Genomic DNA, 12,310 nt, shown 5'->3' on the forward strand with positions numbered 1-12,310 from the left:
AGTTTCTGCGATTGCTTGCTTATCCTGGTGGCGCTAGCCGTTACATGTCCTTTATCTTGTTTTATGCTTAAATGAATGCTTAAGTCTATTTAACGGAATGTAATGTAATTACATTACAACATCGATGCTGTTATAAAATTGGTAATAGCACAATAGGCTTTCACCAGACGTTAATCATTGGCTGAAAATGCTGTGCATAAAGCCTATAAACAAACCACTTTTACATTCCAAAAACTGAAACAACTATAAATATCAAAATAACTATTAAAGCATTTATTTAACATGAATTATACATTTTCTGACAGACTCATCAAGAAATTAACTGTTCTGATAACAGCAGCAATGGCTTTAAAACTATGTATAGTTTTAACATACGTGTCTGTCACAAATAGGCACTGAAGTATGTCTCATAAAATGGAATGTCACACTTAACATTTGACTGAATGTGTTTAGTCCTGCAATATCTAAGCCACAGACTTTCAAGTAATAACATCATTGACTACTTAGCTGTGTAAACAAACATTACAGTTTTTAATCACTCCACATCAGGACTAATAAGCGTGAACTCAAGCACTTTAAGTTTTGAAAGATTTATCCAGAAAGTCTGGTGTTATGACCTGCAGTCATCTACTTACAGTCAGAGTAAGTCATGTAAATCAAAGTGTCAGAGCAGAGAAAGAGAAGGCAATATTTGATGCTTATGACCATGCAGGCCGTGGCTTTACTCTATGGAGTTTAGCGGTTTCCGGTCTAGTTTTGTGAGGACTGCTGCCAGGTCTTGAAGTTCTCCCTGCGTTGATCAAAAAACAAGAGTTAACATGAGATTTTACAAAAAACAATTATTTGAACAGATTTGAACGTTAAAATGCAACGCAAATAAAGCAATTAGAGAACTGAATTTACAACTGTTTAACACAGATTTAAAAAAAAATGAAAAAAATTGAAAAAAAAAATACATAAAGGAGTTAAATGGCAAATTCAGAATGGTATATGAGTATTTGTGCTGCACAAATATTCGTTCAGCATCGATATCGCAATGTGAGCATTCGCAATAGTCACATCGCAGGATCTGCAACGTTAAGTCTGGTTTATAATAGATCATTTTGCAAGTGTTTTTTGAGGCCTGTGAATGTGAGGATTTTAAAAGCACTCAAGCCTAAGAAATAACAGTTTGTAACTTTTATAACGATTAATTTTATCAAACTCATTATACAACGAAGACTATACAGTAATATTTTACATCTGATTCAATTACTGTATACCTAAATGGTATTAAGACTTCGCGGAAAACAATAAAACACTGTTTATCTTAATTGTATCTTTTTCTTTATTAAGTTTATCTAGAATTGTAGATTGTTGATTACAATTTTTACAGATGCACTATTACAGAATTATCAAAAATTATGAATTATTTCCAAATAGAGATAGTCAAGTCATCTGGTGAAACTGTATTCATATCGCAGAATATAAAAAATATTGCAATGTTATTTTTCTCATGTCGTGCAGCCCTAAAGGGTATATTTTATAAATAAAAGCACTGCATTTGGTATTTTTTCTTATATGCCAAATATCATTGGGAAATAAAGTAAGAATCACATTCCATAAGGATATATTGTAGATTTCCAGTGAATACATTAAAACACAGTTTTGGATTGCATTTTTAGCTGCATCTTGTCCAAATATTATTCTTTATTATTTATAAGATTATTTATTTGGCTTCCGCTTATGTATAAATCACATTTGACATCCATGCTTTTGTGGTTCAAGGTCACATTTGTGTTTTGATAGAAGCTATTTGCATACTAGCAAAAATAAAGTGATTGATACATGAAAAAAAGATCATTCCAGATTTTTACTTAGAGTTAATAATAATAATAATAATAATAATAATAATAATAGCTTTCATTATTATACTTGACCAAAACATATATTCCTATTGTGATGTATAAAAACTAATATAAATGTTTAAAATCATGCCATGGGCTTGAAAAAATAAATAAAAATAAATAAATAAATGGAACGTACACAAAAACACATACTGACAAATAAGTCTTAATTAAATACATTTAATGTGTTTTTTAAATAAATATATAAGAAAATTAATTAGTCTAGTTTAAAAAAAAATCTACCATGCTTTTGCTTTATTATTATTTATGTTAATAATAATACAAACATTTATTTCATTACTTATAGTTTACAAATCTAGTTATATTATAAAACAGTCTAAAATAATAAGCGGAATAATTGTAATAACAAAACAATGCAGAATGAAAAATACACAGTGCATTTTCTATGTTTTAATCAACAATAGCTTAAGGTAATACTCTGCTACAGTGATAACTGAATGTGACATCATCATTTAAAGTGTGTGTGTGTGCACACATACCAGAAGTCTTGGGGTTGACCTGTGGAATGTCTGTATTATGTGTTCCCATGTATCGGCACTGGCGCTGATAATCAGCTAGCTGTTCATCTCTGGTTATGCCAGGAGTGGGCTTCACAGATTCTAGACGCTTCAGAAATGCCTGAAACAACACCAATCATAGTCATTTAACAAACATGAATTCTCCTTAATATTTTGTAGACTGACCTTAGAGCAGTAATATTTTTTAAGCATATTCATTTTTATGCATATTTGTTTGAGAATGTTTTTATTTATTTATTTTTTTTTTAGAGAATTAGGCAGTTATATTAGACAGGTCAGTATGTTGATTCACATCCAGAACTGTACTATTATTATTATTATTGTGTTATTAGAGTGGCTTTCATTATTAACCTCGACCAAATCTTACATTTCTATTGTAATGAATAAAAACTAATATAAATGTCGGAAATAACGGAATAGGCTTGAAAATAAAAAAATAATAATAAAAAAAATAATAATAAATAAATAAAATGTACACAAAAATACATGTAGAAAAATAAATCTTTAAATAAATAAATGTATTAATTTAAATATATTATATAATATATATATATATATATATATATATATATATATATATATATATATATATATATATATATATATAAATATATAATATATTAAATAAATTTTAAATACAATTTTTTACATAACTATGATTTTTGCTGAATTTTAATTAAATATCTTTAATCATTGCTATTTATTTATTTATTTAGTTAGTTAGTTACTGAAGCATTAAAAGTCATTAGAAGGAAAATGTGTAAAGTGAAATATGAATAGAAAAATTATCTCAGGCTTTGAAAAAACATCCAGACAATGATTAACCTGCACTAAATAGTTAAAAAAAATAAGATGGCCATTAGAGTGACTACAACTGCACTCTGAAAAGCTACAGTGAGCCATTGAGAATAAAAATAACCAGTGCTTGAGGATCAGAATGTCACAGGCTGTCATGCCTTCGTATGTCGGTACACACAGCCCATTGGAAACCTCTCAGTAAGCAAAACCCACGAAAAGAGCGGGGAGTGGAAATAGAGCAAAGGTGAAGACAGAGGACATCTCGCTCAGTGCTCATAAAGAAAGCCACTGGCCATCTTGTACTCTTCATCTTGTGTTCCAGCATTAGTTGCCAGGCAGTAAAATGCTAACAAGACCTCGAAGGACAAGCAGTCTGAATCACAGCTCTTTGTCTGTGCTTCTATTGTACGTTCTGTTTTCATCAGTAAAACCTGAGTGGTCAGTTTAAATCTGTAAAGACCTTTGAAGATGACTGAAAGAGAGTTAGCAAAAGATTATTGGTGACCGTGATGTTCAGAAAGAACAAACACAAACGTACATTAACAGGGAATGTACTGAAATCAGAGAGTGAAATTTAATACCTTTCATTTGCTTTTTTTTTTTTTTTTTTTTTAAGTACACATGAAATGAAAACTAACCATATTGATTTAGTCAGCTCACATTGACAGTTTTGTGGTAAACAATTAATCTTTGCATGCCATCAGAAAAAAAATAATCCTTTGCCCTGGTAATCTTTAGTTGAAATCTGAAAATGCACTTCCAGTTTGTTTTCAGTTTAGTTATCAGATTATGTCTGTCTGAGATATTGGACGTGGCTAATATACTTAACCATACCCCTTCAACTGTCAGTTTTCACTATGATCATCACTATGACAACAAACAGAAATAATGAGGAGATCTTTTCCTGATCTTTTTGAATGTAATGCCTAATTTACAACATCCAAAGTCCCTTTAAGGTAAATCATTTCACTCGGCGGCCATATTTAAAACTCCTCTCGTGCAGTATGCTTGGGCATTCTGTTTGAATAGGGAAACATCAAATTCTTCAAATCTTCTTGCCAAGCTTACAATTACATTTCATATTATGAATAACCAATAAAATAAACAAAAACTGTCTATTTAGTTTCATTTCTAAACGCTTGTATAAAACAAAACCTGCAGAAAATCAAGCCTGGTCCCAGCCCTTCCCGCAGAGAATTGTCATTCTATAGCAATCGCTGATTGACTCCTGTACTAGAAGGCGGACTTTATTTGCCACATAGCGATCGATGATTGGCTCCTGTACTAGAACGCGGGGCCTCATTCGCCATATTGACAGTTACAATTTTGCCCACTCAAAAGTATAAGAGTGACATATCTTGTGTTTTCTATAGTCTTTGCTAGATCCAATCAGCTTGCAGTAGGAAAAAAACAAGTCACTCCAACTATTTTCTTATTTAAAATTTAGTTTCTCTAGGAACTGCTTAAAAAAACAGTCACAGCTTCTGGTTATTGCAGACTTCAAGACTTGTATATTAAGACCTCACAACCACTTTAAGTTTCAACCGGTAACATTGGCAACAGTTTAACTCACAGTATATTTAATAAATACTGATTGTAAGAATCGAATCCTAAACTAAAACATTATTCAAGTAAATTAAAAGAAATTAAAATGCTAATCCAGTAGGTGGCATCGATAGAACTGCAGAAATAACAGTGTTGCCTTGGTTAATGCAGTAAACAAAGCAGTGCTATGTCAATTCTAGCAGGTCTAGTTTATCTATGTCAAAATACACAGCATCCCAATTTTCACAGTTAAATTCAGGGAAACTTTAGCATACAACTATACATTGTACAAACAAAAACGATACAAAATTAAATACCTTGTAAAACAGCATTTAAGACTTTTTCTCTATTTAAGACCCTTAAATTTCTCTAGATTGCTTTATCAACTATTAAAGCTATCGTGAAGTACTTTAAAATGTAGACTTTTTTATTTAGTGTTTGGCAATCTCAAGTGAAAAACAAAAAGAGGGTGAGACAGAGTAGCTCCTCCCCTTCTAAAAAACAGCCAATAACGTTCGGTTTTGTTTTATCAAAGCTCTACCAGTGAGAGTGGAGTGGAGAGTGGTTTCATCTTTTTAAGACCCTGCGGACACCCCGATTAATTTTCATTCATAGGCAATGGCTTACTGCAATGTGAAAAAAGAAAGAAAGAAAGATTGAAAGAGAGATCATCATCATTTACTCACCCTGATATGGTTTAAAATAAATAAAACAGCACATTTAAATGTAACAAATATATATATTTGGGGACTGGGGGTGAACTGAGTATAATGTCAAGAGCAGCATGTGCCACCTGTCTGTTCTCGTCTAAGTCAGGTGGTAACGGTCTCTCTGCTTTCACTGGCTGTGGCTGACAGCGCCCCCCTAGCCATGCAGAATACTAAAATAAACACTCACACTTCTGCATACATTAATTTGATGAATGAATAATAACACTTACATTAAGGACACAAAAACATCTGGAGATACATACTGGGACACTTGAGTTGAGCTCAAGAAACATTTCTAATTACTAGCTATGTAAAAAACAATTAAAATCTTGCTTCATATTTTGCATGATCTACTTTATTGCACTTATCTTTGATTAATAATAATTTTAATTAAACGATTTATTTGAAAGGATATTTTGCAACAGTGTTAATATTTGCTGTCATTTATAATCAGTTCAATAAATCTTTGCTCATTTAAAAAAGTAATGAATCAGTAATTAGTGTCTTTCTAAAATAAATAAATAAATTATACTGACCCCAGACATTTAAATATAAATCCAACAAAAAAAAAATCTTGCGTCACTTTGATGAATAATAAAGTTTCTCTATGTAGTAGTTGCTTTATAATAAGTGTGACTGAGTTGCTCTCGTTGTGATAAAAATATTAAACCTAAAACTATATTAGAATAGAATTCACAGCATAACTAAAAATATATGAAATCACCCCCTCTAGTGGAGGAAGAGAGAAGATTGTCTTAAGGGATGACGTTAGAATTTCTGTCATTATTTTGTATTCAGCCTGATGTTCTTCAAAACATGCATTTATCTCCAGAAGAGAACATATATATATATATATATATATATATATATATATATATATATATATATATATATATATATATATATATATATATATATATGCCTTTCCACTAAAAAAAAAGAAAATGTATTACAGAATTTTAATTTTGGGGTGATGTAACCTTTATTAAAATAAGATCAAATTTGATTTGCTGATCAAATGCAGGGGTTATTTGGGGAAGATGGTTACCAATCAAAAACAATCAAGCTCATTTTTAATTTTTACATATTCTGAAAACAATTAATATTTTATTTCTATTATCATTATTGTTCTTTGTTATCGTTAAGAGTGTATAATCTCTTTTCATTACTTGTTCTGCGTATAATGCTGGAAATACTGTCTGTAAACAGTAATAGTAGTGTAGTGGTTCTCAATTCGGGCCCCGCTGTCCCACACATTTTGTATGTCTCTCTTATTTGACACACAAGGATCAGTTCATGGATCTCTTGGTTAACAAGTTGATGACCTAATCAGGTGTGTTAAGTAAGGAAGACATATGCTGCGTCCCAATTCACATACCATCCGCTATTCAATTAGAACTACAAACAAGGATGAAAAGTGTAAATGCACTACAAACATGGTGGACGCACGTAGTAAAGATGTTTGTATGACTGTTAATTAATATCTAGCCCACTGGAAAATATTTAAATCACGTTTTCTGCGTTATATTGCATCTGCAACAACAATACTGAACTTGTATAAAAATGAGTTTGGACATTAACGTCTGAATGCATAATTAATAGACCGGAGAGGATTTCTTTGCATGAAAGACTCCTCAATAGGAGATTAACCCGCTGCTGCATCTCCAAAAAGGTAGGAAATTAAATATGACAGTAATGTGGATGATTGACAGGGCTCATAACACTTAAAAGTATACATTTGTCCTTCACAAAAAAGTATATGCTTTTAGGGTGTAGTTTAAGTATGCAAACTGGGATGCAGCAATACAACATATGCAGGGCAGAGGAGCCTGAGGACCAGAATAGAAAACCACTGTCGTAAAACAATTATGCAGGTAAAACGTATTGAATTTAACTGACCAGGTTCTCCTTCTGAATTCGCTCCTGCTCACGTTGCCTGTTGAGGGCACTGTGGTAAAGGCGTACAGTTGGTGCACTGCTCCTGCGACTGCTCATTTTGGAACAGGGAGAGCGGGCGCTATGTGAACGTGACGATGCTCTGGACAGTTCATGTAACAGCCGCTGGTTCTCCCGGTCGATTTCCCGCACCTTCTCATTTGTGAAGGAATAGTTTTTACGGCTGCCGCCAACACTGGCAGGGCTGGAGACCATGAGCACTCGGTCAAAATGTTTGTCTACTTTTAAAAACTCTGCAAAATTGAGAAAGAGAATTTTAAAGGACAGCCATGACAAAATGATTAACTTCAATTTATTGCACAAACCTGGTCCATTTTCTCCTTCAGAGCTTATGCTGGCCTGACCGTCCGAAACATCATCCGCCAACTTCTCTTCGGTAAAGCCCGGCTGCTGTTGAACATCTGCTGTCACATCTATTGACTGGGAAGGACTAATATTAGGTGTGGATAAAGGCGTAACGTCAGTGACTGTGTCTTCAGATTCTGCTGTTTCTTTTTGCCGCTCTTTCTGATCAGCTGAAGAAGTCCGTTGATGTTTTACCGGTGATTTCCTAGAGCGAAAAGTGCTTCTCTCTTCACTGCTGTGAGAGGATTCAGAATCAGATGATGATGTTGAATGGCTTCGACTCTGCCTGTGAATTTTTCCAGCTGTTTTTTTAGGCATTCCCTTCTGTTTTGCTGATCTTGTTGCTGAGGATCGTGCATCCTCTTCGCTTTCCTCATCACTATGATGGTATCCGTCATCATCCTCATCACTGTTAACATTTCCATTGGTTTTCCTCTGTTTAAAATCAGCTTCAGGCTCTCTATCCTCATCGGATGAATATGAACGCACGCTAGACCCTTCATCTGATCGGCTTTTGGCACTTGTGTCTTGACTCTGTCTCCTGCTGGCCTGGTGGTTTGAAGCACCCTCAAATCTGGTTTTATCTTCATTGTTCCCTCCATTGTGAACTCCATCACCAATCTGATTCATTGAAACATGAGTCTCTTTTCCTGTTCTCTCATCATGTCTTTCTGAGGCCTTCTGTTTACTGAGCTGACCATCCTTTGAACTTTTGTGTTCATTAAGTTCACAGTCACTGTCAAAGAACGAGTGGTCAACTTCTTCCTCCAGCTCCTTGGGGCTGTACATGTTTCTGTGCCCTCAGTCAATCGAACCTGAAAGCAAAATAAAGAAAATAAGAAGTGACCATGTTTACCAAAAATTTCCTCACACTGATTTTAATATAGGCTTTTATGTATTTCTTTCTTCAGGTGAACACAAAACAAGATATTTTGAAGAATGTTTTAAAACCAGGAGCCATTGGCATCCCATAGTAGGAACCGCAAATAATATGGAAGGCAATAGCTGCTGCTTTCCAACATTCTTTGAGATATCTTCCTTGGTGTTCAACAAAAGAAAGAAACTCAAATATCTTTTGAACAAGTTGAGGGTGACAATATAATGGCTGATTTTTCATTTTTATGGCAAAATATTCTATCACTTTAACCCAGGGATGGGCAAACTTGATCGTCTAGGGCCGGTGTCCCTGCAGAGTTTTGTTCCAACACTAGTCAAACACACCTGAACAAACTAATCAGAGTCTTCAAGATCACTTGAACTCTATAGGGAGGTCTGTTTGAATAGGGTTGGAGCAAAACTGTGCAGAACACCGGCCCTCCAGGACCGAGATTGCCCACCCCTGCTTTAACCCCTAAACTGTCTTAGTGGTGGGACACTTGGAAGTATTCCAATGCCATTTTTTAATCCTGTAGATATTTTAGTAAGCATTTTTATATTAATCTCAAAATTAAACTCAGAATTTATCCTTTGAAAACTGTGCATTGTATTAGGGCTGCACAATATTGGAAAAATCTGATATTGCGATATTTTATTTTTCTGTGATAAATATTGCATTATGAATACAGTTTCATAAGATGGTTAAATAGCTCTATTTGATGGTTGTCTGGTGAGTCTAACAGTATTCAGGTAAAAAAAAAAAATTACACTGCATAAAACGCTTTTCTTACTTTGGTCTGTCTCATTTGGTTTTTCCCCTTAAAAAATAAAGTTGTTTTGGCTTTGAAATGTAGATATTTGGACTAGAAAAAATACAAAAATACTAATTAAGTAAGAAAACATTTTTGGGCATAAATCATATAAATTATGTATAAATACAGTAATTAAAACATTTCTGTAGCTCCTGGTCAACTATAATTCAGAGACTTAACATTGAATATCTTGCGATGTGACTACTGCTGACGCATACTTTACGATATTGATGCTGAAACGATATATTGTGCAGTCCTAGATGGTATCAAGCCTTAGACACAATGCTTAGTACTAGAAATGCTCCAATCAATTGGCTGAAGATCGGTATGTGCTGATAACCACATTTACATTTTACATTTAGTCATTAAGCAGATGCTTTTATCCAAAGCGACTTACAAATGAGGACAAGGAAGCAATTTACACAACTATAAGAGCAACAATAAATAAGTGCTGTAGGCAAGTTTCAGGTCTGTAAAGTCTAAGAAGGAAAGCATTAGAAATGTTTTATTTTTTTATTTTTTTTTTGAGTACAGTTAGTGTGATATCCAGAGAAGCAATTGCAGATTAGGAGGTGAAGTGGAGACTAAATAGTTGAGTTTTTAGTCGTTTCTTGAAGACAGCGAGTGACTCTGCCGTTCTGATGCAGTTAGGGAGTTCATTCCACCAACTGGGCAGATTGAACGCGAGCGTTCGGGAAAGTGATTTCTTCCCTCTTTGGGATGGAACCACGAGGCGACGTTCATTCACAGAAAGCAAGTTTCTGGAGAGCACATACATCTGCATAAGTGAGAGCAGATAAGGAGTGCAGGCAGAAGTCGCTTTGTAAGCAAACATGAGAGCTTTGAATTTCATGAGAGTAGCAACTGGCAGCCAGTGCAAGCGGATGAGTAGCGGAGTGAAATGTGCTCTTTTAGGTTCATTAAAGACCACTCGTGCTGCTGCGTTCTGAAGCATCTGAAGAGGATTGATAGAGTTAGCAGGAAGCCCGACTAGTAGAGCGTTGCAATAGTCCAGTATGGAGAGAACAAGAGCTTGAACAAGGAGTAATATATAATTTTTTTTTTATGTAATGTTTCCATTATATATATATATATATATATATATATATATATATATATATATATATATATATATATATATATACATATACTTTTTTATGTGTGTGTGTGTGTTTTCTTTTTTTCGTGAATATTTAATAATATAACTTCTTGTACTATACCTTTTGCATTAACAGTAGTTTATAGAACTATTTCCTTTTAGTAAAGTAATGAACTTGCATTTTAACTTCTTATGCATCAATTATGCACTACTAACTTTTTCTTGATTAAGACATGCTGAATTCTTCTTTCACCATTTGCAGTGTTTCCAATTTACATTGTAATTTTTCTTTCCAATTTTTTTTATTTTTTTTTAATTATTTATTTTCTGTAAAGCTGCTTCTGACCATGACGTTCAGGGATCTTTTGAAGCATCATTAATGTATTCTCTTAGGTAAGGTGAGATCTCCACTCAAGTATCATACATAGAGGGAAAACATGATTTATGCATTATAAAGCATGAAGCATCAGAATCGGTACTCTGTATCAGCAGATCACCACGATAAGGAATTGGTACTCGATATCGGCTGCAAAAATCCTGATCGGGGCATCATTACTACAGTAAAGTGTATAAAACATTTTGTCATGTCAAGTTCAAAACATAGAAAAGAAACTGAGGTAGAAACTGAGCAAAAACTACTAAATGATCAATAGATATTTGATTGTTGCTGCATGTTAAATTAATTATTGATATGTAACGATTTGAGGAAACTATTATAAAAGATTAAATTATAATCATCATCATGGTCAAAATAATAGCAGAATGAAATGTTGTAAAATATAATAATGGATATAAAAATACATTATTGCTATAATGTTACTTCTGAGAATAACCGATGTTGAGTATTAAACGACTATTAGTGCATCTCTAGTGTTTTCTGGCAATGGTAAAATAATAATAATAATAATAATAAAATCTTGATATACTTAACGTACAAAGCAGTTCAGGTGTTAATGTAAAACGTCAATTAGCACTATTTGATCAGAGGTGAAAGCAGTGTTACAGAACATGCTCATAAAACACACGGGGGAAATGTTACTATGACAAGAGCATTAACAAGCAAGTTTGTTTGTTAGCTGCCACATAAATAGCGTCCTCTAAGCTACACATTCAATTTCCTGCTGCGTATAAAAAGCATATTTTCTTTTATCGTTAGCTAATAAAACCATACACTTCTGTACATGTGCATGACTCAAACACGCCAACGCAAACTCATAAAGCTAATGTAGTTAGCAGTTCCTACCTCTTGACATTTACACCAAAAGCATGCGGGACCACGACACTGTCAGGCAAAGTCTCCGAGACACAGAGCTGACGTGCTGCATTATATGTCGCGTAAAACCTACAACTGTTTTGCAGAATGATAACGGTTTAATACAAAAGCTATAACAGCAGCTTTTAGACGTCCTGTGCGCTGCACAGATGAGTGTGTGGGCTCGTTAACAACGGTAGCTAGGTGACGTCATTTCCTCAAATAGTTTGGCGCCCCATCAAAGCAGGGCGGTGTGCTTTATTTTCTGCTTTGCACCAATTCATTCCTTCATTCATTAATTTCTTTTCGGCCTAGTCCCTTTATGAATTAGGAATGAACCGCCAACTTATCCAGCATATGTTCTACTCAGCGGACCTTCCAGCCGCAACCCAACAGTGGGAAACACACACCTTGTTTTGCACACAGTTGTGGTGTATTGTTATACATATACATATATATATACATACATACATATATATATATATATATATA

The 12,310-nt window shown here is 33.8% G+C and overlaps 1 protein-coding gene across 2 annotated transcripts; it reads right to left on the bottom strand.

Annotated features, from left to right (window-relative positions):
• Window positions 1-252: 252 nt before the first annotated feature.
• cfap97 (cilia and flagella associated protein 97) lies at window positions 253-12,013 on the bottom strand. 2 transcript variants are annotated; one of them, XM_087235254.1, is made up of 5 exons: window positions 11,810-12,013; window positions 7,740-8,594; window positions 7,378-7,667; window positions 2,387-2,525; window positions 253-790 (listed from the first exon to the last, which is right to left on the bottom strand). In XM_087235254.1, exons 2-5 carry the CDS (start codon window positions 8,566-8,568, stop codon window positions 699-701), a joined length of 1,350 nt encoding a protein of 449 aa, XP_087091380.1. In that variant the 5' UTR covers window positions 8,569-8,594; window positions 11,810-12,013; the 3' UTR covers window positions 253-698.
• Window positions 12,014-12,310: the final 297 nt, after the last annotated feature.

Source organism: Danio rerio, chromosome 1 (assembly GCF_052040795.2).
Source record: "Danio rerio strain M-AB ecotype USA chromosome 1, GRCz13ab, whole genome shotgun sequence".
In the NCBI taxonomy this organism is placed as follows: domain Eukaryota; kingdom Metazoa; phylum Chordata; class Actinopteri; order Cypriniformes; family Danionidae; genus Danio; species Danio rerio.

Bases quoted from the DNA above. Each gene is read 5' to 3' on its own strand.
- cfap97 (XM_087235254.1), bottom strand. From the start codon at position 8,568: ATGTACAGCCCCAAGGAGCTGGAGGAAGAAGTTGACCACTCGTTCTTT. The intron at 2,526-7,377 runs GTCAGTTAAATT...GTGTTGTTTCAG, and splicing joins GAATTCAGAAGGAGAACCTG to GCATTTCTGAAGCGTCTAGA. The intron at 791-2,386 runs GTATGTGTGCAC...TGATCAACGCAG, and splicing joins GGTCAACCCCAAGACTTCTG to GGAGAACTTCAAGACCTGGC.